The following is a 25,034-nucleotide window of genomic DNA, read 5'->3' as shown; positions in this document are numbered from 1 at the left end:
ACCGCGCACTGCCGCACGTGTGTGATGATGCGGAGGTTAATGCAGGCGCCGTATAGGCGCCTGTAGACATAATACCGTTCAACGTCGTAAGTCGACAACGAACGACTTCCTTCAGAGTCCACACCACCCGGACTTGCACTGTACAGTTCCCGACGCCTTGCTTATGCCGAGCAACCTCCAACATGATTGCACCGCCTGCTATATCTGTCCCAAATGACCATACAGCCCGCTTGGGTCCCCAACCTCTCCAACCTCCTCAGGAACTGTCGGGAGCTCGCTTCCCTCATACTCGTGCTCAGCTGACCGCAATCGCTCGCCAACACCGGCCTCTCGATAACTACGACGATGACAGCGACAATGACCCAAATCGTGTATCTACAGCACTCGTGAACAAGGTCGCTTCATTGCTCGATGCCGAGCGTGAGGAGGACCTCAAGAACTTACTAACGGAGACATTTGGCCCAAACATCGACGATGAGGAGGTAAGTCTTTGCCGTCATGGCGGTCCAGGCCATCTCAACTTATCTTCTCCCTCAGCTTACTAGTCATGTCCTGGACCTCATGCATCGTCATCGCGACGACCTTGACAACATTCCTTTCGTCTACCTCACGCCAACTAGACGGCCCATTTCTCGACCCTCATCTAGAGCCTCGACCCATTCCTCTCGCGTCGTTGCGCGCCCAGACACACCAAACTCTGCGCCGGGCTCTCCGCTTTCCATCGTATTTCGTCGTCCACATACACCTCTCGTTTCGCCTCTCGGCGCCGGCCAGCAAGCTAATTCATATATCACTGCACGTAGCGAGTCTCCTGCCCTTTCTCCTGTCTTTCCTCCTGCCCAGTTCGCTTCCAGTCTTCCTGCTTCCCCATTATCCTCTCCGCGTATATTAAACGCTAAAGCTCATGAATTCAAGCCTATTCCGCGACCTCTCTCTGCAGCCTCATCGAACCCTGGCTCTCTTGCCCAGCTTAGAGCAGAGACGCCTTCTCCGGACATGTGGGCGCATAATCCTTCGCGACCCACATCCAAGTTAGCTATCGCAGCGCCGCTGACACCTGATAGCGCGCTTCTTCCGCGGTCTGGCACGCCTAGTTCCTTGCGGCTCTCCCTTAGGCCGGACGAAGATGAAGATGAAGAGGATCCGTTCGACCCCTTCAGCCAGAGGCCGTTGCCACGCTCGTTCCTTTCAAGCGAAGTGGATCAGAATGTCCAGCCATCTTGGCACCACTCTCCGCTGTCGAACTCATCGTTATCTGCATCTACAGACGACGCTCGGTACAACCACTACAATGATGACCCGCAGCTGCAATCGTACGGTTCACAGTTGCTTGAGTCCCTTCAGGACGACAGTGACCTCGATGCGGAGACAAATGGCACGATGGCAGATGGTATGACACCCCTTGATGTGCTCAGCATGGTCTTTGGATCCACCCTCGCTCCATCTGAACTGGAAGAAGCGCTAGCGAACAACGGCTATGATTTTGACCGCGCCATGTCCTGGCTGGTTGATCGCCAGATTGCAACACACCACGCAAACAATGCGCTCCCGCCCCCTCCTCGCCTACATTCCGCCGGTGGCCGGGTCACCGTTGTTTCTCGCGATGGCTATGGGCACTTTAGGGGTGGTCGTGCTGGGTTCTATAACGGCCCTGGATTCCGCGGGAACAGGTTCAATGGCCGGCCCTCTCCTGGCGGGAACCGAGTGTGTAGATACTTCCTCGCGGGCGAATGCCTACGCGCAGATTGTCGCTTCAGGTAAGCGTGTATCCGTCATAGTTCTCAGCTAGTCGTTAATGAGTTCTGTCAGCCACGATCTTGAACGCGCGCTGTGTCGGTTTTGGTTGCGTGGGACATGTGCCAAAGGCGAGAACTGCGAGTTCCTGCACCACCTCCCAAAGGATATCGATGTGTCAGGGCTCTCTCAGGCGATGTCTAGGACGGACTTGAACGCGAATAACGGCACACAAAATAGCCTTAACCCACCCGTCGAGGAATTCCCGGCGCTGAACCACATCGCCAATTTGCCACCCAAGAATAAGCGTGGAGGTCACGGACCCGAAAACGGAAGCCAGGATCCGGCGCATTCTCGCTTCGCCGCTGCCGTCAAAAAACCACTTCCGCCTGCTCCGAGCGTGACTACCTCTTCGTCTACGGCGCAGGGAACGAAGGAATCTGTGTCTGTTCGCCCGATGACCAACACGGAGTCTGCGCAGAACAAGGTGTCTGTGGTTGCTCCCAAGCCATCGCCCCGGATCAAGCTCCGGTCGCCCACTCTACTTCCAACGCTGACAACCGGCGACACGGTCAGCCAGCTGTACATGGCCTACCGGTCTCGGGCTCACCAGCTGGGAGCTGCCCGGAACGCTTGCCTCGTACGAGCAGCCGATGCGTGGAAGAAAGGCGACGGCGCCGCCGCCAAGCGCTTTAGCCGTGAGGGACATGACTTAAACGCGAAGATGAGCGCGGAGATGGCGCAGGCGGCCGGGCGACTGGTGCGCGAACGCGCGAGACTCGCAGAGCAGGTCGTGAAAACTCGCGACTCAATGTGGTCTGATGACTATGGCGATCGCTCAGCTAAGGGCAGGATCTGCGGTGCGGGCCTGGGTGTGACCTTGGGTATCGCGAGCCAGACCGTGGGCGATGGTAAGAAACTCACCCCTGAAGAGCGTACCGAGGTCATGCTCGATTTACATGGCCTGCATTCCACCGAGGCTACCGAAGTAGTGGAAGAGTTCCTCTTGGCTGTGAGTGTTGGTTAATGGCCTGAGCTCGACGTTCGTTGCTCATCAGTTGTAACAGCTGGAGCGAGAACATTTCTACGGCTTAGGTAAGGAAACATGTCTATCATTTCCATCAAGACGGGAGGCTGACGACTGAATTAGCGTACCTCGTCGTCGGCGAGGAAAAGCATACTGGTACGCAAGATCCTGCTCGCGGCGCATCTCGGGCACGCCTAGCTGCTGGGGTGCGGGAATGGCTACACTTGTGGGGTTACCCATGGAGTGAGCGTGACGGTGTGGTCTGTGTCGATCCTTTGACACACGCATCATAGAGGGACCCGCACATGGCGTTTTGTTTTATTTTGTTTCACCATATCCAAGGAAATGTAACACTATGCTAGGAAGAGAGTGCCGGCAAACACATGCGGCATCTATGTATGATTTATGAGACCGAAGTACCGTAGACCCCATAGTGTTTTAGCATGAATAACACCCTCCTCGGGGGATGTTGTGGATGTTGCGGATGTTGGTTGCTATGCGTGGTGTGGTTGAGAAAAGTTTATCGTCAGCTGGGGGCAGACTCGCACGTGATGCGAGAAAGCGCTCGCTGGCCCGACAACGAGGTGCAGAGACCGAAATTTGAACCGTCTTTGCGGCAACCAGCTACCCTCGTCCCAGCTGTCGCCCGCGCAGTCCCTATTTCTGCCCCTGCACAGGTACTCCACACTCACTGCCCTCGCCGCCGCAGTGGCAGTATCTGTCTAGACCGTTTCATCGGCACCGTGTTTCCAGCCAGCCCTATTCAACGCTCCTTCGCCGCACAATGTCTCTGCAGAACCACGAGGACAACATACAGTACGCTCATGACTATAGCCCCAAGCGCAACTCCCGAAATTCTATCGACTTAAGCCTCGAACTCGAGCGTCAGCTGGACATGGAGTCTCTCCCAACATCGCCCTCCGATCCGCGCTTTGCGGTCAACCCGAACAGCTTGGACCCATCAGTGTTGGCATCACTTGTAACGACCCTCCGTCTTACCCTCGACCGGACAGAAGCCGAGCGCGACGAGCTGAAGGCGAAACTGAGCGAGTCGCAGAACCGTGAGCTCGGTCTGAAAGACGCGTTTGACAGCGTCTCGGCCAAGTGCATCAGTCTCGAGGACGAGCTCAATACTGCTGTTGCGAAAAACCAAGACGACCAGGATGCGGTCGTCATGCTTCGCGGCAAGCTAGAGGATAGCAGGTTCGTTGGCGAGCTAGTAATCCCCTGTCCATATGCGCTGACCGCTGTTGGACGACAGACGAGCTCTCATGCGACTACAAACGGAGAGCAGACGGATGACACTCGACCTGTCGCGTGCTGGTCCCTCCAGCTTGATCACTGGCCCCCCTTCCTCTCGTCGGACCTCCTTTGTCCCCTTGACCGGCTCTGGTTCGTCAGCCGACAAGGCAGCAGCACACCGGCGCATCGTCTCTGTGTCCGAGCCTGGCTCCTACCGGAGAGACATCCCTAGTCCCCCGAGCAGCGCACGACTCGAACCTCTACAGCTCGTTGACGGGCCGAACTCCACTACGCCTCGCAGCTCCAGGAGAATCTCAGGCTTCTTTGGCGGGACAAGTCCCATACATGATCTTCCTCCGACTCAGGACGCTTCCGAAATAGTGGAGTTGCGAAAGGGGCTGCAGGTGGTGAAGGAGCAGCTGGAGGAAACGAGGGCAGAGCTTGCGGAAGCACGGGAAGCACAGGAGGCTTCAGAAACCTGCGTCAGAGCTCTGCGCACGTTCATCGAGGAAAACAGCATAGGGATGCAGCCCCCGGATGCTCGACCTTCTGCTCAAACCGCGCAATCCGCCCCTTCAGTGTCTACTGCGGCAAATGTTGCGGCGAACCCGGCAGGCGCATCGCGTTGGGGCTTCAAACTGTGGAATGCCTCAGCTGCGGCTACCACCGGCCCTCCGTCGTCATCGCCTGCTGCATCGTCCTCGGAAGCTCCGTCCGCAGTTGGCAGCGCCCCAATCGGTCGCAGGGTGACCGGATTCTTCACCTCTCGCTCCAGCATCTCTTCGACATCTTCCGTGCCCCAGCCTCATTCTCAACAGCAAGAGCCTATCTGCAACGGCTCTGACTCCTCTTCGGTCGACTCTAGCACAGAGCCCATCAGCCCAAGCTCGGAGGTGCCCCCCTCTAGCATCATGGTACATAACGACTCACGAAGCCCTTCATACCCGCCCACTGATTTCCCAGAGCACCACGATAAGGTGCTCAGCTCTGTCGATCTGGACTACAGACTCGAGAGTTCCAGCCTGGAATGAGTATCTCACGATGCAGAATGCCCTAGATAGCCATAGCCTATGATTTGTCGTTAATGACCTAGTTCGTTTCTTCATGTACAGCACTTGACATCTTCTGAGGGTTGAAACATTCGATTTGTACACTAAAGTTTGTTACGGAATTACAAAGCTTTTGCGCAATTGCGGTGTCGTGCTGTGAAATACAGTCGTTTCAGGAAAAGAAAGGGTATGTGACTGGAAAGCTAGGATGATGCACTGCCCGAAAGCAGTATGGAATCGATGTGGTACTTACAATTGGAGGACATGGTCGTTAGGGGCGTCAGCTGATAGCGCCTCTCTGACTGTGCGCGCCGTCGGCACCTTGACCTTCGCTGCACGATGGCCTCTTCTAGCGCAAACGGAAAGCGACGGAGCGGCCCTCTCTCGTGTGCAGAGTGTCGTCGGTGAGTTGTCACCGTTCATTGGCCGCCGGCGCATCTCAATTGACCCGCTCCCAAGACTTAAGCTAAGGTCCGTGCTTGTCGTACCCTTTTACATAACCCGCCTCAGCTTGCCACCCAAGGTGTTCGCGTGTATTCCCCTGTGCAAGTTGTGTGAAGAAGGGGTGTGCAGCTATCTGCCCCGATGGTGCGTCCTACCGGCTGTGGACGTAGAGTTAAAGCGCAATGACGATGGCCTCGCAGGCTCTCTCACAACGGGGAAGGGAAACAGGTATGCGGCCGTCCAAAAGTATAGTGTGGTCTCGTTCATGCTGCTCGTACATTTCAGATTCGTCCTTGCCAATACCGAGGTGCTCCATGAGAAGATTTTAGTACTTTCTACCCGCGTCAGGGAACTTGAAGATGCTCTTGCCGAAGCACACGCTGCACCACCTTCTGCTGAGCCGCATCCACTATTGAGTCAGGAACTGCTACAGCTCAAGCGGCCCCTCGAGAGGGAAGCTCCAGAAGTGGCGAAGGAAACCGAGGTTGAGACGGCAGAAGCGATAGATGCCATCGGGTCACTGTACGTGGTATAAATATATCGCCTGTGGCGTAAAAATATGCTGACGCACCCATTCAGGTACATATCAGAATCAGGCCGTACGAAGTTCTACGGCACAACAGCGAATGCCTGGGTAAGTTCGGTAGTTCACGGGTCGCTGTGCTATGACGCTTTACTGATATGCCGATCTCGCAGTACCTTCTGCAGGTACGCTTCTTCTGTGCTGAGAAACCATATGAATGTGCTGATATCACAATAGAATGAGGAAGGGGGGGACGACGAGGCCGAAAATACCGAGATACACTTACCGGCTGACATCCCTTGGCTGGGCCATGCCTTTCCTTTTGCGACCGCTAATGAGACCAAGCTCAACATCCGACAGTCTCTCTATTCTTCCCTTCCAGAAGTTGAGAAAGCGCGCCGGCTAGCGACTGTCTACTATAGGCACTGTGCATGGATGTACGTATGTTTTAGTTTTCCACGAGAGTTTCGTGTGAATGAATCTGAGACGCAGGTACACGCCAATCCCCGATGCAGAGTTTTATAATGCAGTTTTCTCGCGTATCTACGATCAGCCCATAACCATAGATCAAGATCCAGTTGATTCTCACCGTTTGGCCGTACTGTACATGGTTCTTGCGCTGGGAACGCTTTTCGACCTCGAGCAGTCCTACATGTCGGTTGAGGCAACGCAGTATTACCAGCTCGCCCGAGCATCGCTCTCGCTTGACTCAGTGCTCGAGCACCAGACAATCCCCGCGATCCAGGCGCTGGTGCGTATTCACGGTCCCCACAACCCCCTCCGAGGTCCACGGAGGATTGCTGATTGCACGTGCCGCAGGTCCTTATGTGCCATTTCATGTTCATGTCCTTCCGAGATGGCCCTCGCTGGGCTCTGATGGGTCTTGTGGTCAAGCTTACCCAGAGTGTCAGTCTCACCCTTTTGGTTCTTCCCGCACCCCATAGCTGACTTGGGATTGGCTACAGCTCGGCCTCCGTAAGCGCAATGTTCTGGTTTGCTTCTTGACGTGGTGCTGAGACGCTGGGCATATTTTTCAGACAGGGACGGTGGGAAATGGAATTTAAATCCCGAGGAGGCTTATCACAGGAGGTCGCTGCTCTGGGAAGTGTATACCTACGATTCCTGGCAGGTGCGCCCTTTTGCTTCTGTGTTGGCTACCCGACAGCTGACGTACCGCTTGCGCTGGCAGAGTCTAACCTTCGGCAGACCTCCGTCCTTCTCCAATGCGTATATTGACTGTCAGATGGCTGAACCTGATCCCCAGCAAGTGCCGGACAAGGGCGAGGATGTGGAGATGTCATGTACGTCCTTCATGACATCCGCCTCTAGCATTCCAAGCCCTCAATCGCTTGCTTAGTCAAGGCGTGGAAGCACCGATGGTCGTCTCGCTGTCTGAACGTCGTTCATGAACAAGCCTTTGGGGCAAAAACGCCGAGCTACAGGACCATTCAGGAGCTGGACAAGAAGGTCCGCAACTACCCTGTTCCGCCTACCTTACGGGTACCAGGCTTCGGCGGCGCGAAGATGCTGGAAATTGAACAGCCGAGCATTGAGCTGACGATGCAGCGACACATTGCTTTTGCGATCAAAGAGATGAGTGAGTTGTATTCTTCGGCATGGTCATAATCTCGCTAATATGCGTGGCAGCCATATTTTATCTACACCGCGGTTTCTTTGCTCGAGCAATTGAAGACAACCCTGAAGATCCGCTCGGCAGCAAGTTTGCTCCCTCTGTGCTGGCTGCATACACCAGCGCTTGCACCTTTGTCGGCCTCGTCAAGAGCCTGCACTCACAACACTCCAGGCTTACGGAACGTCTGTGGTTCTTATTCACCCACGTCTTTTCTTGTGCGGTGAGAACTCAGATCTTATCATCGCCTTGCTTTGATGCTGAGCGATCGTGCAGATCGTTCTGGGGTCAATCGCGGCGAAATGCCCGACAATGCCATTTGCAAGGTCTGCTTTGATGAATTTGGATTCGGCGTATAACCTGTTTGAAGTCGTCAAGGAGAACGACCGCGCGGCAAAGGTGCTGGTAAGTGCCAATTCTCTGACGTGCCTCACGGGTGTTGAAGCACCCCCGCAGCCCGTATTGCAGAGATTGAAGGGAAGAGCGATGTTAGCGATGAGTGCTCATGCGGTAAATGGACCAGGTCCATCTCGTATGACACCTCCAGACTCTATTGTCAAGGAAGAAGACGAAGAGTTGGCTGCACTTGGGGGAAAGACACGACTAGTGCCGCGTAGGTCGCCGTCTACCCCAAATTCTCCGCAAGATTCGCTGCACCTGCACCATACGCCAAGCCCACACAGCTCGCCTGTGCAGCCATATCCTGCCGAGCACGTGCCTTCGGCGCACGATCGCCACGGCATGAACGGCATGGCGCATTGGCATTACCAGCAGCAGCCCGTGGAGGAGACGTACCCAAACTACTTCTCCACCACCTCTGGTACTGCGTCCGGACACTGGCCCTCTGACACGCAGTACGGTCAGCTGCATTCACCGCACATGACCGTTGCATCTGGGGTGCAGTACTCGCCATACGAGCAGATGTCACCTGTCGCGGGTGCATACCACTCGCCCGTCGACACGCAAGCACAGGCGGACCCGCAGGCATCGTGGCAAAGCTTCTATGCGCAGTATCAACCAGGGTCAATGAGTGGCTGAATGGAGTTGGGTGTTTCTTGGAGTAGATCGTAACTTGGATGAACTGCAATACTCGGACATGTTCTTTCGATAGTCTTTATTTCTTGTAGCCAGATATGCATGCAGTCTGTTCTCGTGGCGACCAAACAAGGAGCCGTTGTGTTTGGACCAGTTTGAGTCCGTTTGTGCCCGAGCTCGGCAGCTCGTTCGGCAAAGCGCAATCATGTCTCGCCGAATCTCTCTACCCAGAACAGTCATCCATCTCGACCTTCCGCGGTTTCTCGCTGCGAGACGAGCACTGGCATGAATGCTGTAGACCCACGAACACGGAGCAAGGTTCATCTTGAGGCGGGGGCGAGGAGGTACGTCGTGCTTCTGCACGCAGCTCATTAGCTAAATCTGTTGCAGCAGGTCGGAGTTCATGAGGCTCGCGGCCTCGAACATACTCTTCCTGCTCGCTGCATACCTCGGGAAGGCGACTATCTTGGAGGGTGCCGTGCCATCGACGGTAGTCAAGATTCTTAGTGTCGGGGCTTTGGCAGCATTCGCGTGGGCGTTCTCGCACATGCGAGGGCAGACTAACAAGCCGATCGAGGTGCGTCATGCAGCACAATCTCTTTCTACCGTGCACGGACATTGAAGACTTGCGCAGTGGCCTGTGGTTGGGCTCGCTTCATTATTACTCTCGTTACGGCTCGGCGCGTCGCTCTTTGCTCTTGTTCGACTCCCAGTTATCAGGCATGTTCTTGTGCTGTCGGACGACAATCTAACTAATCAGCATTCAGGATGGTTATTCTATCTCAATATTCACCGGTATGGATGGGCTGTGTCCTCAACAACACGTCCGTACGTTGGTGCAGTTGCCTAAGAAGCGTATCACTAACTTCCGCTCTATTCCTGCAGCGTCATTCCACACTCTACCTCCTGCTCGCTATTGGCATCTCTTACCTCTCTGATGCCAAATTTTCGCCTGAAAATTTTCGAACGACGTTACCAGGCTACTTTGCCATTGGCCTCGAAGCGTTGACCACCAGTGTGTTAGAGCATACACAAGGAGTCCTGCTGCCCACCCTAGGACCTGCCATGGCCACAGCACTGCCGACCATTGGGGGTATGTTAGTCAGCATCACCATCTATATATGTTCTCGCTTCTTCGTAAGTCTGGCGTATCTACATGGCCCCTCTTAGCTCATACCTGTATCAGCTCAGCCCGATGCACATCGAGGAGGCCACTCACGGATTCACAATACAGCTAACAGCAGTGATCATGCTGTCTGTTGCCCTGCTGTTCTCTTCTCCGGCAATGACCAGGCGATTATCATACGCTCCTTCTGCACATGAAATCAGTTTTGCCTTCATCGTCGTCCTCGTGTCTGCTGGGCTGTTCAGCGTAGTTCCTCGGCTGCCTACTCTAAGCATAACTGATATTATTGTTGCCGGATGCCTCTACTACGGTCGGTGAGATTCCTCCGCTTGCCACCTCGTTCGACGCTGACATCTTGCTAGGCATCAGCAAAGGCAAGGCAAGACAGACGATTGCCAAGTCTCCCTACAGCTCCATAGCTCATCTTGCTCGTGGATATCTCAAATCCATCCTCGAGAATCCGGAGTCGAGGAAGATATTCTACTTTCTTGTGCTCAACATGTGCTATATGGGAGTGCAAATGCTTTACGGTATCTGGACCAACAGCCTCGGATTGATTTCCGACGGTGAGCAATGTATATATTACAATGTTATTTATGCTGATGATGCTTTTAAGCTATACATATGGCCTTCGACTGCATGGCCATTGGAGTTGGCCTCATAGCTTCTGTGATGGCACGTTGGGCTCCTAACGAACGATTCACATATGGGTATGTCATGGATCAGAGTTCATCTTCTCGAGCCCACGAACCATTCCTGCAGTTATGGCCGTATAGAGACCCTCTCTGGCTTCTCCAATGGTGTATTCTTGATTCTTATCTCAATCTTCATCGTTTTTGAGGCCATCGAGAGACTGTGAGTCTTTGTTGTGCAGCCTGTCGTGATATCGCTGATTGTCGAATAGGATGAACCCGCCTGAGATGAACACCAGCCAGCTATTGCTTGTCAGTACATTGGGTCTTGCGGTTAATCTCTTCGGAATGTTCGCCATGGGCGGACACCATCATCATGTACGCTCATATTATCGCTATCCCCTAAGATCTATTTTGAAACTTGGCACAGGGAGGACATTCTCATAGCCATGGTCATAGTCATGGCCACTCGCATGCGTCTCATTCGCCGAAGCCCTCTCCCGCAGCAGAGCTTCGTCAGTTGCACTCTCACAGCGATGATGACTATCCTTCACATGGTCACAGTGAGCACCGCGGCCACAATCATTCACGTCAAGGATCGCTATCGCCGTTGCGAGTGGACACTGACGACCATTCATTGCACTCCCATTCGCACGCTCATTCTACCCTTGCCCATGAGCACTCACACACACACTCGACCCACGACCATGGACATGAGCACGGGGGGCATACTAACTCAAATTCTGATGATCATGATCATGGAAAGCCACAGTCGCACTTGGTAAGCCCTGTATCTTCGTCAACCGATTTCATTCCGCTTAACGTCAGTCCTTCAGCACTCGGAAGACCTCAAGTCCCCTATCACGCCAAATTACAACTTTGAGCGGGACGAGCACTTCGAGAACCACCACGCAAGCTCTCACGCGCCCAACTTACACGATCATACACATGTCCATGAACATGGCGGGCACGCAGGACACAGTCATAACATGCGCGGCGTGTTTTTGCACGTCATGGCGGTACGCTACCTTTCAGATCCCCGCCAAACTCGTCTAACTTCCTGGATTAGGATACTTTAGGTTCTGTCGGCGTGATCATTTCGACCCTGCTCATTCAATTTTATGGTTGGACAGGCTTCGACCCCATAGCTTCACTCTTCATTGCGATACTCATTGCTGCAAGTGTTATACCCCTCGTGATTGACACTGGGAAAGTTTTAATGCTGGACCTGGACTACCGCATCTCAAACATCGAGCCCGCCTTAACCGAGGTAACCTTTCCGACTCGTCGTCGGATGGTCCACATCTAACTAACTCTATCTCTGCATAGCTGCACCAGGTCGATGGCCTCACGTCGTTCTCATCGCCGCGCTTCTGGCCAAAGGACGACAGCAGTATCATCGGTTCGATACATATCAGCGTTGCGCCATCTGCGGTAGCCCACGACCCCAGCGGGCCGCATTCGACGGTGCAGGGCCGGTATCAGCATGTCGAACGTGTAGTCGAGCGTGTGGACAGTCTGCTACGGAGTAGGATTCCTGGATTAGAGGAGCTCACTATTCAAGTAGAGGGAGCGTGATTGGGTACTTTGCAACAGCATGCGGTTGTATCTAGAACTTGTAGTAATGCGCTGCGATCGCTCGACTGCGATGTGTACGTTGTGCGCGAGTGATAGCGGTCGAATATAATTTCTCGACGCGCTCAACGCTTCCGCGTATCGCAACCGATAAATACCTGACTACAGTGACTAACAGTGAGAAGAATAATGCGGCTTAGTGAGGAGATGTGCGTGTGTTTCGCTTCTACTCCGTGGCCTCTTTGGCTTCCAATCTAAGATATTTCAGCTCCCCAAACCCCGGTCTTCACGCTTCGAACTTTTAAGTAGTAAATATCAAGCGGGGAAAGCGCGAACTTCCAAGCCATACTGAGTAATAGAAAAAAAAAAACTACGACAAGAGTGAGAAAACCAGCCTTCGCTGGCAAGCATCCACCCGGGTTGATAGCGCGCCTTAGACTACTTGTTACCTTGTCATGCTCGACTAAAGCTTGAAAGTTCCCTCACCGAGATTCAGTCTTGAGTCATTCCACGCATTGTCGTGTGCTACGCCTTTGTGGACACTAAGTGCAGTATGAAGGTACTCTAGTCTAATCAAGCAATGTCAGAGTCCGCATCTAAACTTAGTATGTAGAATCCAGAGTCTCAGTCCAAGATAATCAATCCCACACATTCTTAGCAGGCAGGCACAGTGAGTGGGATCTTGACCGTTCGCTGTAGAGGTTCTCGTTAGTAAAGTCTCGGAATGCCGTTAGGAAATAGTTACAGCAAGTCCCTAAAATAGATAATAGTCAGCGCGCGTAGGAGTCAAGAAGTCCGAAGAGAAGCACATACCGAAAGGCTAGTCTCCTTGTATTTCACACTCATGTCGACGGCGGTCAGTCTCATCGCCTCGATAGCCTCGTCAAGTGTCACGCTGTACACGTTTTGGCTGGCCATGGAGAGCTGCGCGGCCGTCACGGCCTTTACGGCTACGGAGAGTTCAGGACATTAGGTGGTGGTAGGATGCGAAGAAGCTGACCGCCAAGACTGTTCCGTTCTATACAAGGCACTTGCACCAGGCCGTCGATGGGATCACATGTCAAGCCAAGATTATGTTCTGACAGACATACGTCAACGGATCCGTGGCGAAGACCCAAGGCCGACACTAACCAATGCCTATCTCTGCCGCCTGCAGGACCGTCTCAGGATCCGCTGTGAGCCGACGATATCCGGTTAGTTTCGAATATCAAGATGAGCACATCCGCATAACACTTACCGCCCATGCATGCTGCGAACCCTGCGGCAGCCATAGAGCAAGCGACTGTCAGACAGCCAAGAGTAAGCTACGTATGCGGTGGTGGTAATCGGTACGTACCTCCGACCTCTGCCTGGCATCCACCTTCAGCGGCAGATATTGTGCTACCTCGCTTAAAGAGCATCCCAACTGCCGCGGCGGTGAGCAAGAACGTTTCAATAGCCTTTTGAGGGTCGTCGCTGACAAACTATAGCAGCGTCAGAATTGGCGATCACAGGAACGATAAAGCTGCTCACTTCGACGATGTACTTGAGCACAGCCGGGATGATTCCCGCCGCCCCGTTCTGTCATAGAAGGTCAGGCAAACGCAGAACTGACGTGTGAAGAAAGCAAACCGTCGGTGAAGTTACGATCCGTCCTCCACTGGCATTGACCTCGTTCACGGCAATCGCGTAGCATGACAGGAAGTCCATTGCAGGGATCGTCGTCTTGCTCTACTTCATTGTCAGCGACCATCCCACAGTCATGTGGAAGAAAACCAACTGGTGGCATAGGCAAGATTGGATGCTCCAGTGAACCAACAACCTTCGTCGCACGCGATGCTTTGGCGATCTTTCCTTTAGATGGCTTCTCTACGGTCTCCTCGAAACCTGGGGCGAAGTGCTCCTCGCCTGCGGGCGCGTCGATGTTACCACTGGCTGTATGATCACCTGCGCCAATCTGAGGGAGCAGCGGGCCTGCAACCCCAGGGTAGAATCTATATTTGCAATGGACTCAGATTCGCAGGTACGCCAGAAGAAATGGTAGCTTACCCGCGCATCAGCCGCCGATAAAGCATAGGTGCACGACGACGAAGCCCCAGCCGACCGGGTAGTTTCTCTTCAGATGAAGACACGCCAGTACGGATGCAGTCATCCATAACTTTCCATATCCTCACCAACTAGGAGATCATCAGTCTGATGCGAATAGAAATCAGCTCCTTGCCTCACTGACCTTCTGGTTGATCTCCTCGTGCGAGTATCCGAAGTGAAGCTCGTTGTCATATACAATTTGTGCAATAGTCATCTATCCACGACGAAGTGGTCGGATGGGGTTGAACCCAGAGTATTCAGAGAACGTACGTTGTATTTACGCGTCAGCGCAAGAAGACTATCGCCAGACTGCACCAACATCAGACTCAAAACTGCCTTCGAGGTGGGTGAGGGCTTACGACAAAGGGGTATGGCGGAGAAGTAGGATCGTACTCATCCCGAGTTACGTCAGGTTCGGTAAGGCTGTGAGTCTGGAGCAGACGGGCACCGTGGACACTGCTCTTGTCAACACCCTTGTAGTACAGATTTTCGTCAACCTGCGTCTTTTCGTTGACTACGAAACCGCCTCCGACACTTGAAATTGATGGGAATACCATCAGCGACACGTAGGATGTAGAGCACGTTTGGGAGGCTTACCTGAAGTACTCGTTCGTGGCGAGAAGATCTCCGTTCTCGTTGAACGCAGAAAAACGCATGCCATTGGGATGAGTTTTCAGAACTTGATCCCAGTGCCACAGCATGTCTCTATCCATGTCGTAATGAATGTGATGTGTCCCGCTGAGCATGAGACTCTTGTTCTCCAAAATTGCCTGGTATCGAGAAGGGATGGTACCAGTGTCAATTGTCTCCGGATCCGAGCCTAGGCGATGGTCAGATACTAGCTGGAGAACGAAAAGTGCTAGGATCCCACCTTCCAGTCCGAGAAGAATAGCTTGTGGCGTATGGTGGCTATAAAGCTGTGGGTTAAGCTGTAGCGATTGAAGCTTTGCGTGTTTCGTACCCTTTGCCTGGAAGGTGGTCAGTCGTATCTCTGGCTAATTAGATAACACTCACCTGTCGCAGCCAGAGAGCCATAGCTTCACCCTGCTGTTAGACGCTCTTATTTGCCACAACCACGCTTTGGAGGAACGTACAGTGTAATTTTGACGGTTCTGACCTGCACGATTCCATGGAGACGCGCGTCACGGGCAGCTCAATGGCTACACACCTTTTCCAACAGACCGAGGTCTAGCAGGTCGGTTATAAATATTTTGCCTGCGCGCATGGGTCCGACGGTGTGGGACGAACTTGGACCGACTGTTTGTAGTGAGGAAAGGCTCGGGTGGCGATAGCACGCTACACACCTCCTATGCTGAATAGATCGAATGCAGAGATTACTGCGTGTTCAGTCTGCTGCTTGGCCCCAAGTGACTCGGCCTGGTCGGCGGGGATGACATCTCCGACGTCGGGGTCCTCCTTTCGCTTGAGAGCTACGTTCGACAGGCTGCGCCAAGATGAATTCATCGTGAGGCCGGCCACGCTCTGTTGCGCCTGCGCGAGCCTGGTAGCGACATTCTTCGCTTTCGAATGCCTCCCCGCTGAAGCAGGGGCGCGAAGGGCCAGTGAAACGCAGACCCTAGACGGCGCGCGGGCGACGGTGAGCATGTGTGAGCGAGAATCGAGACGACGAGGAAGCTGAAGACAAGCTGTGTGGACTGGGGACGAGTGGAGGGGCGTAGGGAGGGTGTTCGGGGCGGCGGCGGCGAAACATGAAACTAAAGTAGCGGCCTGAAATGGCAATTGGAGCGTAGTTCCGAGGCACGTGGAGGTGGAGGTGTTGAGATTTCGGAATGCCGCGCTCTGATTGGCGGAGCGGACAGACCGAGACCGTTGCGTGCGGTGCGCCGCACGGGCAGTGCGTCCTGAATCACAACCGCCATGTCGCCAGCTAGCGGCCTTCCGTCCACGCTCACCGTCACCGTCTCCCCTCTCACGGGTAGATCATACCGTGCTGCCTGCGATATCCCCAAGGGTACCTGTGTCCTGGATGTTTCGACGCCGTACGCCGATATGCTCTACAAGAATTTCAGGAAGGAAGTCTGCGCGGAGTGCTGGCGATACGAGCTCGGGCGGACCGACTTCTTGACCTGCCGTGACTTTGTGGAGGCGGGGCTGTGGTTTTGTGATGGGCGGTGTCGCGACATATGGCTAGAGCGGGAGGGAATAGAGACGGTGGCCCTGCTCAGAACCCTCGAGACCGCACGAATACGCAGTGGAAAGGGCAAGGCCAAACAGGAAAACTTTACCACGCCCGAAAAGATCACTGAGGATGCCCTCGCTCGGGCCTGGGAAGAAGTTGCGTCGCAAGAGAAACAGGCAAAGACCCTGGCTAGATGGAAGATGATCAAGCTCGACGACTTCGAGGCAGATCTTGCGCGATATGTTCTTGTAGCTCTCGTCCATTTGTATCGGGAGTTAAAATCGAACGCTACACGGTCGGACAAGGACACTACCTCTGAGCCCGCCGATATCTCTCACTCTTCTGGCACGTTGAACTTCGGTGGGGCCACCTGGCGAGACTTCGCCGCCCTTCAGTCTGGGGAACTGCCGCAAACGAGCATGTTTCCCGGGCTCTTGGAGAACTGGATACGGGTCTACCAGGTCTTGAAGTCGCGCTTTTCGTACAAGGGCCCACGGTCGTCATTAAACACGCACAGCAGCCCGACTGACCAAGCAGCCATAGTGGACCTTTCTGACGTGATCACACCCCAGAACGTCAGGACTGCCCTGGGAGCAGACCTCAGTAACTCGTTCGGCATATGGCAAGTGCCAGTCGCAGCGGAGAGCGAGGGACTCGGATTCGGAACCTACCCCATTCCTTCGATCTTTAATCACCGTAAGTGCTGCCTTCGCCATGAGCGGCATCACGCTTCCCAACGTACACTGTGCTGACCGAGATATCATAGATTGCTCGCCGAATGTTCTGAAGGAACGCATGGGTCGCCGCCTACGCTTCGTGACAACGGAAAAGGCCCGTACAGGCGACGAGCTCTGCATTAGCTATGGACATGTTGATGGCATGAGCCTCGAGGAGCGTAGGAGATACCTCCAAGACGGGTGGTTCTTCCTTTGTCAGTGTAGTCGCTGCATCAACGAGGTTAATTTGCAGACGTCGGGGGACTCGGTCGACGTCGCAGGGCAACAGCACACAGAATAGCACGGATCTGCATGAGTGGATCCGAGATGTCGCGCGCTAGTGGTCTTTCGCTTGACTTGCGATCGTAGCTGTGGTTGGGATCGCGACAAGTGTCGGCCCAGGCCTCGTAAGGGCCGTCAGCGGTATTTGATGGTTCGCGCCCACAGAGGACCGATGAAAGCAGGGCATTTTGATGGCTGGGTTCAACGGCAGATACAAGGTGGATGATACAGATACACTGTCCAAGCTGCCCTGAGCGGTGTGATGCTCGTCAATGTGAGCAATTAGGGATGCTATGTCGAAATGAGTACAGGCTGTTCTGCTAGCCGAGAGGGCTGATTTGCTGATGTTCGTGTGGCAACGAGATCAGAGCGGCTCGGGCTGAGTACGGGGTCGGTCGTGTTGCAACGAGGGTACTGTACTCGGAGCGCACGCAGTAGGCGGTGGTTTCATATTTTCCACGTGGCTCGCGAATTCCCGTCGCGTTTGATACAGCAGAGCTCGAGCAGCTCGTGAGTCCTGTTCAATCCTTCTCCTCTCCTCCGCATGTCCGAGCTCGTCGTCGCCGTCAGTCTCTAACATCCGCTCCTGACGACGCCCACTTCACCGTCAAGACACACCTCCTCTCACGACCCGCACGAACCCATACCTGGATCTCCTTGCGCTCAACTACCTTCATTGGCCACCACCTTTTATTCGTGCACGCCCCAACAATGTCCGCATCCTTTCAGTCTACATCCAGCATGAAGTCCGCCAGCATGCAAGGCACCCCGATGCGCGAGCGAAACCCGACGTCGCGCCCCGACCATGCCACCGGCTCACCCAATGCCCCTCGCGTGGCCCACCATTCATCCAGCTCAAGCTCGGCACCCAATGGTCCTTCTATGACCCCAACAACTGTGCAGACCCTCTTGGCGGCTCACTCCTCCTCTGCGAATCCTGCCATGGCAGCACTCGACTCTGCTGTCTCAGATCGTAATCTCCTGACCGGCCAGAACGCTCAGCTTTGGAAACTCATCGAGAAGCAACGCACCGGATACAACCAAATATTGAAGGAGCTAGAGCGCGTGCGTGGCGAGCGGGATCTCTATCGAAGCCGGCTGCAGCACCTGGGGGAGAACACCGACGCGATGCTGAGGGCGCACAGGGAGAAAGAAAGGCGCGAAGGCAGGGAGGGCAGTCTGCGGTCCGCCGCTTCTCATACCCACATGCGCAACAGCGAGAGCGGTAGTGGAAGTGCTGGTGGACATTCAGACCCGAGAGCTCAGATGCATAGAGCCCATTCCGGCGATATAGGTGCGTTCTCTATTGTCATGCGGATCGGCGCTATGCTGGTATAGCACTGCTCTCTATTTCCTCAAGACCTAACCTTCCGCGCCCAGCTCCTCAGCGACAATCGAACACAGTCAATGGTGCCGATCCTCATGCTCGTCCGCTCACGCGCGAGCGCCAGAACTCGCAGAACAGTCTGAACATGTCGACAGTCCCTTCGCAGATGCCAGCCAATTACCTGTCAGCATCTCAGGCATCATCCTCGACCAACGTCGCGACGTCGCCTTCGGAAACACCATCTGTCGCGTTGCCCTCTGCACAGCTGTCCATGTCAACTGGCTCGGATCCCCGGCGGCCTCAGCCCCTGCCACTAAACGCACGTCCCAGCCCACTTTATGACAGCGAGCCTTCGTCTGTGGCGAGATCGTCAGGCTACCACAGCGATAACTTAAAGACTGCGACCACCACTGCGGGGGGTGGCTGGAACATTCCTCCTTCTGCATACCCTGCGTCATCCCGTCCTGCTCATACACCCATGACAGCCGCTCCAGCGAACGACGACTCTTACTCTTACGATGGCGATGCCTCTTCGGCACATCCTAGTAATCCTAGCAAACCCACCTCACCACGATCGCCGGCCGGTCCTCGAGATGAGCGGCCACAAGTCATCGTGCAATCTGCGTCTAGTTCCCAACATGACGGTACCACCGATCCACAGCCTCCTTCCCGACAGCCCCGTGGTTCTCATGTTTCTTTGCCAGGGGAAACGAAACGTTACTACGCTACGATGAACGAGTCGCCCGGTCCTAGCCCCCACTCGTCTCGTGGCTCCCCTAATATCCGTCCTGGTTCTGCTTCTCCCGACAAAAGTCACGTCGCTATGAACGAGAAGAGAGCTGAATCCCCAATCAAGCAGAACCAAGTTGCCAAGTCTGGGAAAGAGGCAGAGGAGACGAGCGAGCTGTCGGACTCGCGGTCAGGCAGCCGGGCAACGGACAACGGCGAGTTCCTAGATCTGGAAGCGGACGACATTGATAGTCATTATGAGGAGAGCGTGGATGGGGGTGGGCGAGTGTCTGTCGTGGACAGTCTCGCGTCAGAGTACGATGAAAACGAAGAAGACTCGGTCTCCAACCCTGCAAGAAAGAAGCGTGCGACCGCAGACGACTTCCCTCTCCCACCAGGCACGCCGCCGGTCAATCTTTCCGCAGACATGCTCGTTCTACAGCCGAGTCAAGCACAAACATCACCAATAGCGCGCTCCCTACCAGAGACGATGTCGGAACTTCCTGATGGAAGTCGCACGCACCTTCGTCTCAACGGATTGTCCGACGCTTATCCCGCTCCCGCACAGTCTGCGCTTGCCGCTCAGTCATCAATGTCTCAATTACCTCCCCCAAGCCCCTTCAGCGCAGGACCACCCCCGCAGCCTGCGTTCCGTGCACTTCCGCTGCTGCCCGCGGACCTCCCTCGGACGACAATTGCGGTGTCACACTCGACGATACGGCCGAACGATCGTGGCAAGGACGTGCTTTCCTTCGTTATCGCCGTAGACCCTGGCAATGGGAAGCAACCGTGGAGGATCGAGAAGTTGTACAGCGATGTGCTCACGCTCGATTCCCGTGTTCGAGCTGCTGCTGGGAAAAGCCTGGGAAAGAAGCTGGTCGGCTTGCCCGAGGGCCGCTTGTGGAAAGATCACGCTCCCGCAAAGGTCGATCAGCGCAAAGTGAGTTCGCGATTCTCATCTATCCTTGGAGCTGCTGGGCTAAAGCGTCCTTCTCCCGCAGGCTGCACTGGAGCAGTACTTGCGGTCGGTGATAGCGCTTCCCATGAAGAACAAGAATGAGATCATCGCATTCTTGACCTCTGGAATCGCGAGTGAAGCCCAGAGGCCCGTCGCACGTGCTGGGTACAAGGAGGGCTACCTGACGAAAAGAGGCAAGAACTTTGGTGGCTGGAAAACGCGGTATTTCGTGCTTCAGGGGCCTTCGCTTGAATACTACGATGGCGTGAGTTTTCTGTTTTCTACTTCCAGAGCTATCCATGTTGGTCCATGCGCACATCGCTCCCATGAACCGAGCGTGTGGTAGCTCTTTGCACGAATTCCAAGACTAATCACATCGGAATGACGTAGCGCGGCGGGGCGCACCTGGGCTCAATCGTGATCACCGGTGCACAAATAGGACGTCAGCAACGGACGGCCGATAGGAAGGACGCGGATGAAGACAACGAATACCGACATGCGTTCTTGATCATCGAGGCCAAACGTGGTCCTGGCGGCCCTCATCCTAGGCACGTTCTCTGCGCAGAAAGCGACGAAGAGCGCGACAGCTGGGTCGAAATCCTCGTGCGCTACGTAACAGGGCGGTATGAAGACGATCTACCAGGCGCGGCCGACTCGCGTGTAAGCATCAGCTCGGAGGCACCTTCCGACTCACAGGGAACGCCTACGCGGCGTGCGCGGAATATGGAGATTGCCAAGGGCGCAGCGGTACCGATCTCGCAGCTTGCGCCTGACGCAAACAACGCGAAACTCTTCCAGTCTGCACCCGTTCCGGACGATAGCGCCACCAAAACAACAACTCAGACTGTCACTGTCCCCGAACAGCTCTCGAGTTCACTCCCGATATCGTCTCCCCTTGTCGGTGGGGAGGACCCGGACATGCTTCCCGCAGGGGGACAACGTGCGAACTCAGAGATGGGCCACTATTCGGACATGTCGGACCAGCGCACAGTGTCCAAGGCGAGGCTTCCTTTGGCAATGGCACCACCGGAGCAGCGGCGTAAGGAGCGGCGGCGGTCGATGAACCCGCTGAAGACGTCAGCCGCCTCTGAGCGGGCGCCATCGCCCGAGCGGGAGCCTGCCGTGCAGACCCCACGCGTAGATGCAAATGGCAAGGTCAAGATCTCTGGGCCGATGAATGGCACTCCCATACCAGCAGGCTACAAGTTTGGAGGGAAGGATGCGCCGTCGCCGGACGCCTCGTCACCCAACGACCGTAGGGAGAAAGCCAAGTCTAGGTCCTTCTGGGGCTTCGGCCGGATGCAACATGGTGAGTAGCTACGTGTGAACTTACGTGACATTAAGCTGAGTGTGCTACCTGCAGACAAACCAAACATGCCTGTACATGTCCCAAGGGCAGTGTTTGGCGTAAGCCTCGAGGAGTCGCTGGACGTGGCAGAGATTGCAAGCTTGCCCGCGATCGTCTTCCGCTGCATCCAGTATCTGGAGGCAAAGAAAGCCGACCAGGAGGAAGGAATCTACCGTCTCAGCGGAAGCTCAGCTGTCATCAAGGCCCTGAAGGACCGCTTCAACAATGGTGAGTTTCAAACTTTCCTTCGTTGCAGAGTTTGACTGACAGCCATACCGTAGAGGGTGACGTTGATCTCTTGGGCTCAGACGAATTCTGGGACCCGCATGCTATTGCGGGGCTACTCAAGACTTTCCTTCGGGAACTTCCTGCAAGCATCCTCACGCGCGACCTGCACCTGCGATTCTTGTCTGTCATCGGTGAGTGTCCTCATAAACATTGCTCCTGAAGTTTTCCCACCGATCCCCAAAATTCCCAGATTTTGTCGATCCCCAGGAGCGTATCACAGAGCTGTCACAACTTATCGCAGCGCTGCCGATCGCGAACTATAGCCTCCTGCGTGCCCTCACGGCGCACCTCATCCTCATCGTGCAGAACGCGCACGTAAACAAGATGACGATACGCAACGTGGGTATAGTATTCAGCCCGACGCTGGGTATTCCCGCGGGCGTATTCAGCCTCATGCTCGGCGAGTTCAAACGCGTTTTTAATGTCGACGGCGAACTCGACGAGGATGCGCCCGTGGCACAAAATGAAGACCCAGGGCGTGTCGACTTCGGCAGACGTAACAGCAAGCGCTACTCAGACGCCGCGGCAGACCAAATGCTTGGTTTGTCAGGGCGGACACTCACCGGTGCGTAACATCTTATTACTCCCGAGGCCCTATGACGAACGCGGCTTCTGACATCGGATTTCACCTTCTTTGTAGCGGAGGACGCGCAATCGGACGACGGTGAAGGCGAAGAATATTCTGTCCACGACGACAGCAGTACGGAGGGCACCGGCGACCCCGAAAACGAGTCTCTCGCAGAATCTTCGGTGACACACGACTCGGGAACGTCTGCTCCGCCTCAACAAGACAGTTACCTGCACCCTGGAGATCGCGGCAGCGCAGCGCCGTCCACGCCGCGCAACAAGGCGGCGGCAGTCGCGGCAAACCGAGGCCTGAACATTGCGACGAACGACAAGGCGAGCCGAAGACAGAGCCAAGCGACGGGTCTCCCCATCTCACCGCGTCCGTCGCCCCATAGCAGTTTGCACACGCCGCCGCGGCTGCCGGCGTCGCCTGGCGTCGTCCCGTCGTCGCCGCATACACCGAGATAGACCCTATCGGCATTTGTCATGGTCGTGTGCTCGGCATTTCTTTTGAATCATCATGGCTGCTCTCGGCGAGCAGCGCTCGCCATGAGCTGCGGCTTCTAGTTTCACTGTGGCTCCACACTTGCGACGATGTCTCCCTTCCGGCATTATTCACGATATACCGATCGGCGTACTGGCATAGTACTGGTGTACTTGTCCTGACTCGCTCATAGATACCCGTATCAATGTACATGCTATCTTATCATTCTCACGACCTTTCATGGACCATTACTTATCGGTATCTGCTTCGCATACGCACTGTAATATCCCGACGAGTCATGGCCTCATCGACAGAACGGAGGACAGTCCGGATAGGCAAAAAGCAGGCCTTGCCTAGAACTAGTGTTTGCTTGTGGGTCCACATATATATTCGTGTCGCTGTGCGGGAGTCAGGCTAGTCAAAGTCTGGATATTGGTCTCCAAGGCCACCCGACGATGGACAAATGGCGGGTAAAGGGTCAGACAGACCACGCCTGCCATTCTGGGAAAGGGCGCGCTGCGCGTGATGGGGTTGATTGGGCGCCAGGAACCAGTTGCTACTGTCCGCTTCGAGATGTTGGTGCTCTTGGCCAATGCGCACGACCGCCAGCTGCCTCTGCCCCCGCACACGACACACATAGCAAAAGCGAGATGGGCTTCAGGCAAGCTGCCGTCCTTTCCTCTGTTTGTTTCTTTCTCGGTGAGTCCGCCGTCTCTGGCCAGGGGGCAATGGGGCTCAAGGCGGACAGGTGTCTTGTTCATATGCATGAACGTCGACTATCGTGTACTCTTCACGCCGTTGACGGAAGACGTCGTCAGAGATGGACTTGAGTTCTACACGACGTTCTTCCACTCGCCTCCAGCCATCAAGGTACGCTTCATACCCATTCGTGTCACCTCGCAGCTCACAGCTTTTTATCTCCCTGCTATAGGCTCTCATGCATGCAATTATGGGTGTTGGAATAATAGGTCTCGTCGGGAAACTTGTCAGAATGGACGAGGGTGCAAAATGGTTTGACGGGTCCTCACTCGGTACGTCGCTCCGCTGGCCGTGCCCAATTCTTGCCGCTGACGCAAACCGGGTATTGGACGGTACCATCTTCCCACAGCGGCGTATATATTTGCGCTGTCCGTCTATCTTTCGGTGGGCCTGCCTGCGTCGAGGACAATCGCGACCCCAGTCGAGGGCGTGGACACGCGCGAAGACCAAATTGAGGCCCTTCGCCTGCTCTCGGCGGGGAATACGATCGTCATCGCTCTCCTTGGCGGAGTGCTTTTCCTTCAGGTGTGTAGTTCCCCTTACGCAAAGCGTGACAGTGCGCTCTACGTACGTGTGCTGACCGATATCTTTACACTCGCCCGGGTGCGTGATCGGACGCTTTTTTACAGGCTGGGGAGGAGTATGCACGGCGTACCGAGGCCAAGGAGCTGGCTAGGCTCGCAGAGCTAGACAAGAAGGATAGGTCTGCGACGGCGACGTCGGCGGCAGGCGAGAACAAGAAAGACCAATAAAGACCGGCAGCTTGCCAGTAGGTGGTCTCATTGGGTAGTTTCATGCTCTTATTTGTGTGGTGCTTCGTTACTTTTCACGAATGTTACGACGATGTCTCAGTACGTTACGGGGGAGAATGTGCCATGGCCCATAAGCTTTCCATCTTACGTTGTCAGAAAGGGACTGTCAGAAACGTTGGCTTGCCCCGGGAGAGGAGAGCACAGGCCGAGTGCAACGTGAGAACGCTTTACTTGTTCTGGACGAGACGCGTCCACTGCCCACCAGCTGCTGCTCACCACCGCCGTCTCGTCGGCCGCTACGCTCTTTTTCTGGACGGTGCTGCTCCCACCGACGTGAGTTTCGAGGTTTCGCCGATCCTAGAATGCCTGGAGATGCTCGTGACGTGGTATCGACCCTGCTCAGCTGGTGCACCCAGCACGACATATGGATCGACCACAGGCTGTCTGTCGTCCCAGACACTGACCATGGCGGCTTGCGTGTGTTCAATGACTCGACAATGCCTATAGACAGCCATACGACCTGTGAGTCGCGTCCCTGCCCAAGGGCCGTCTGCCCCTGTCACGCTCACTTCTATCTTCGCATTCCCTATCTCGCCACCG

General features: G+C 55.1%; 8 protein-coding genes across 8 annotated transcripts; 7 read left to right on the top strand and 1 right to left on the bottom strand.

Annotated features, from left to right (window-relative positions):
* Window positions 1-182: 182 nt before the first annotated feature.
* Window positions 183-3,253, top strand: PHACADRAFT_152320 (uncharacterized protein; the record flags this gene model as incomplete). Its single annotated transcript, XM_007400602.1, has 5 exons — window positions 183-482; window positions 538-1,757; window positions 1,810-2,746; window positions 2,802-2,829; window positions 2,885-3,253. The coding sequence occupies 5 exons, from the start codon at window positions 183-185 to the stop codon at window positions 3,052-3,054; spliced, it is 2,655 nt and encodes an 884-aa protein (XP_007400664.1). The 3' UTR covers window positions 3,055-3,253.
* A 260-nt stretch (window positions 3,254-3,513) lies between these two features.
* Window positions 3,514-5,107, top strand: PHACADRAFT_263669 (uncharacterized protein). The gene is made up of 2 exons (XM_007400601.1): window positions 3,514-3,964; window positions 4,023-5,107. Exons 1-2 carry the CDS (start codon window positions 3,546-3,548, stop codon window positions 5,032-5,034), a joined length of 1,431 nt encoding a protein of 476 aa, XP_007400663.1. The 5' UTR covers window positions 3,514-3,545; the 3' UTR covers window positions 5,035-5,107.
* A 258-nt stretch (window positions 5,108-5,365) lies between these two features.
* PHACADRAFT_263665 (uncharacterized protein) lies at window positions 5,366-8,776 on the top strand. Its single transcript, XM_007400600.1, has 17 exons — window positions 5,366-5,456; window positions 5,512-5,523; window positions 5,576-5,640; window positions 5,697-5,724; window positions 5,782-6,018; window positions 6,076-6,130; window positions 6,193-6,204; window positions 6,257-6,456; window positions 6,512-6,770; window positions 6,839-6,925; window positions 6,985-6,994; window positions 7,057-7,148; window positions 7,209-7,320; window positions 7,377-7,616; window positions 7,667-7,872; window positions 7,926-8,054; window positions 8,106-8,776. Exons 1-17 carry the CDS (start codon window positions 5,392-5,394, stop codon window positions 8,685-8,687), a joined length of 2,391 nt encoding a protein of 796 aa, XP_007400662.1. The 5' UTR covers window positions 5,366-5,391; the 3' UTR covers window positions 8,688-8,776.
* Window positions 8,777-8,929: 153 nt separating this feature from the next.
* PHACADRAFT_263660 (uncharacterized protein) lies at window positions 8,930-12,129 on the top strand. The gene is made up of 14 exons (XM_007400599.1): window positions 8,930-9,028; window positions 9,075-9,261; window positions 9,319-9,404; window positions 9,452-9,512; window positions 9,570-9,821; window positions 9,871-10,120; window positions 10,173-10,376; window positions 10,427-10,520; window positions 10,573-10,665; window positions 10,715-10,820; window positions 10,873-11,223; window positions 11,279-11,461; window positions 11,512-11,712; window positions 11,772-12,129. Exons 2-14 carry the CDS (start codon window positions 9,088-9,090, stop codon window positions 12,018-12,020), a joined length of 2,304 nt encoding a protein of 767 aa, XP_007400661.1. The 5' UTR covers window positions 8,930-9,028; window positions 9,075-9,087; the 3' UTR covers window positions 12,021-12,129.
* Window positions 12,130-12,530: 401 nt separating this feature from the next.
* On the bottom strand, window positions 12,531-15,708 carry PHACADRAFT_263659 (uncharacterized protein). The gene is made up of 21 exons (XM_007400598.1): window positions 15,389-15,708; window positions 15,253-15,341; window positions 15,179-15,201; window positions 15,099-15,121; window positions 15,046-15,052; window positions 14,956-14,993; window positions 14,682-14,904; window positions 14,444-14,618; window positions 14,355-14,393; window positions 14,227-14,298; window positions 14,046-14,173; window positions 13,777-13,990; window positions 13,629-13,727; window positions 13,530-13,577; window positions 13,354-13,480; window positions 13,255-13,299; window positions 13,149-13,190; window positions 13,018-13,095; window positions 12,831-12,967; window positions 12,763-12,771; window positions 12,531-12,710 (listed from the first exon to the last, which is right to left on the bottom strand). The coding sequence occupies exons 1-21, from the start codon at window positions 15,687-15,689 to the stop codon at window positions 12,672-12,674; spliced, it is 1,956 nt and encodes a 651-aa protein (XP_007400660.1). The 5' UTR covers window positions 15,690-15,708; the 3' UTR covers window positions 12,531-12,671.
* A 254-nt stretch (window positions 15,709-15,962) lies between these two features.
* PHACADRAFT_152310 (uncharacterized protein) lies at window positions 15,963-17,275 on the top strand (the record flags this gene model as incomplete). The annotated part of the gene is made up of 2 exons (XM_007400597.1): window positions 15,963-16,920; window positions 16,991-17,275. The coding sequence occupies 2 exons, from the start codon at window positions 15,963-15,965 to the stop codon at window positions 17,239-17,241; spliced, it is 1,209 nt and encodes a 402-aa protein (XP_007400659.1). The 3' UTR covers window positions 17,242-17,275.
* A 387-nt stretch (window positions 17,276-17,662) lies between these two features.
* Window positions 17,663-23,316, top strand: PHACADRAFT_263653 (uncharacterized protein). Its single transcript, XM_007400596.1, has 8 exons — window positions 17,663-18,516; window positions 18,603-20,218; window positions 20,280-20,501; window positions 20,627-21,545; window positions 21,600-21,812; window positions 21,866-22,003; window positions 22,063-22,437; window positions 22,513-23,316. Exons 2-8 carry the CDS (start codon window positions 19,028-19,030, stop codon window positions 22,905-22,907), a joined length of 3,453 nt encoding a protein of 1,150 aa, XP_007400658.1. The 5' UTR covers window positions 17,663-18,516; window positions 18,603-19,027; the 3' UTR covers window positions 22,908-23,316.
* Window positions 23,317-23,485: 169 nt separating this feature from the next.
* PHACADRAFT_213320 (uncharacterized protein) lies at window positions 23,486-24,754 on the top strand. Its single transcript, XM_007400595.1, has 5 exons — window positions 23,486-23,622; window positions 23,672-23,793; window positions 23,855-23,954; window positions 24,032-24,207; window positions 24,312-24,754. The coding sequence occupies exons 1-5, from the start codon at window positions 23,574-23,576 to the stop codon at window positions 24,432-24,434; spliced, it is 570 nt and encodes a 189-aa protein (XP_007400657.1). The 5' UTR covers window positions 23,486-23,573; the 3' UTR covers window positions 24,435-24,754.
* Window positions 24,755-25,034: the final 280 nt, after the last annotated feature.

This window comes from Phanerochaete carnosa, assembly GCF_000300595.1.
Source record: "Phanerochaete carnosa HHB-10118-sp unplaced genomic scaffold PHACAscaffold_11, whole genome shotgun sequence".
Lineage (NCBI taxonomy): Eukaryota > Fungi > Basidiomycota > Agaricomycetes > Polyporales > Phanerochaetaceae > Phanerochaete > Phanerochaete carnosa.
This window is presented reverse-complemented; position numbering and strand designations above follow the sequence as displayed.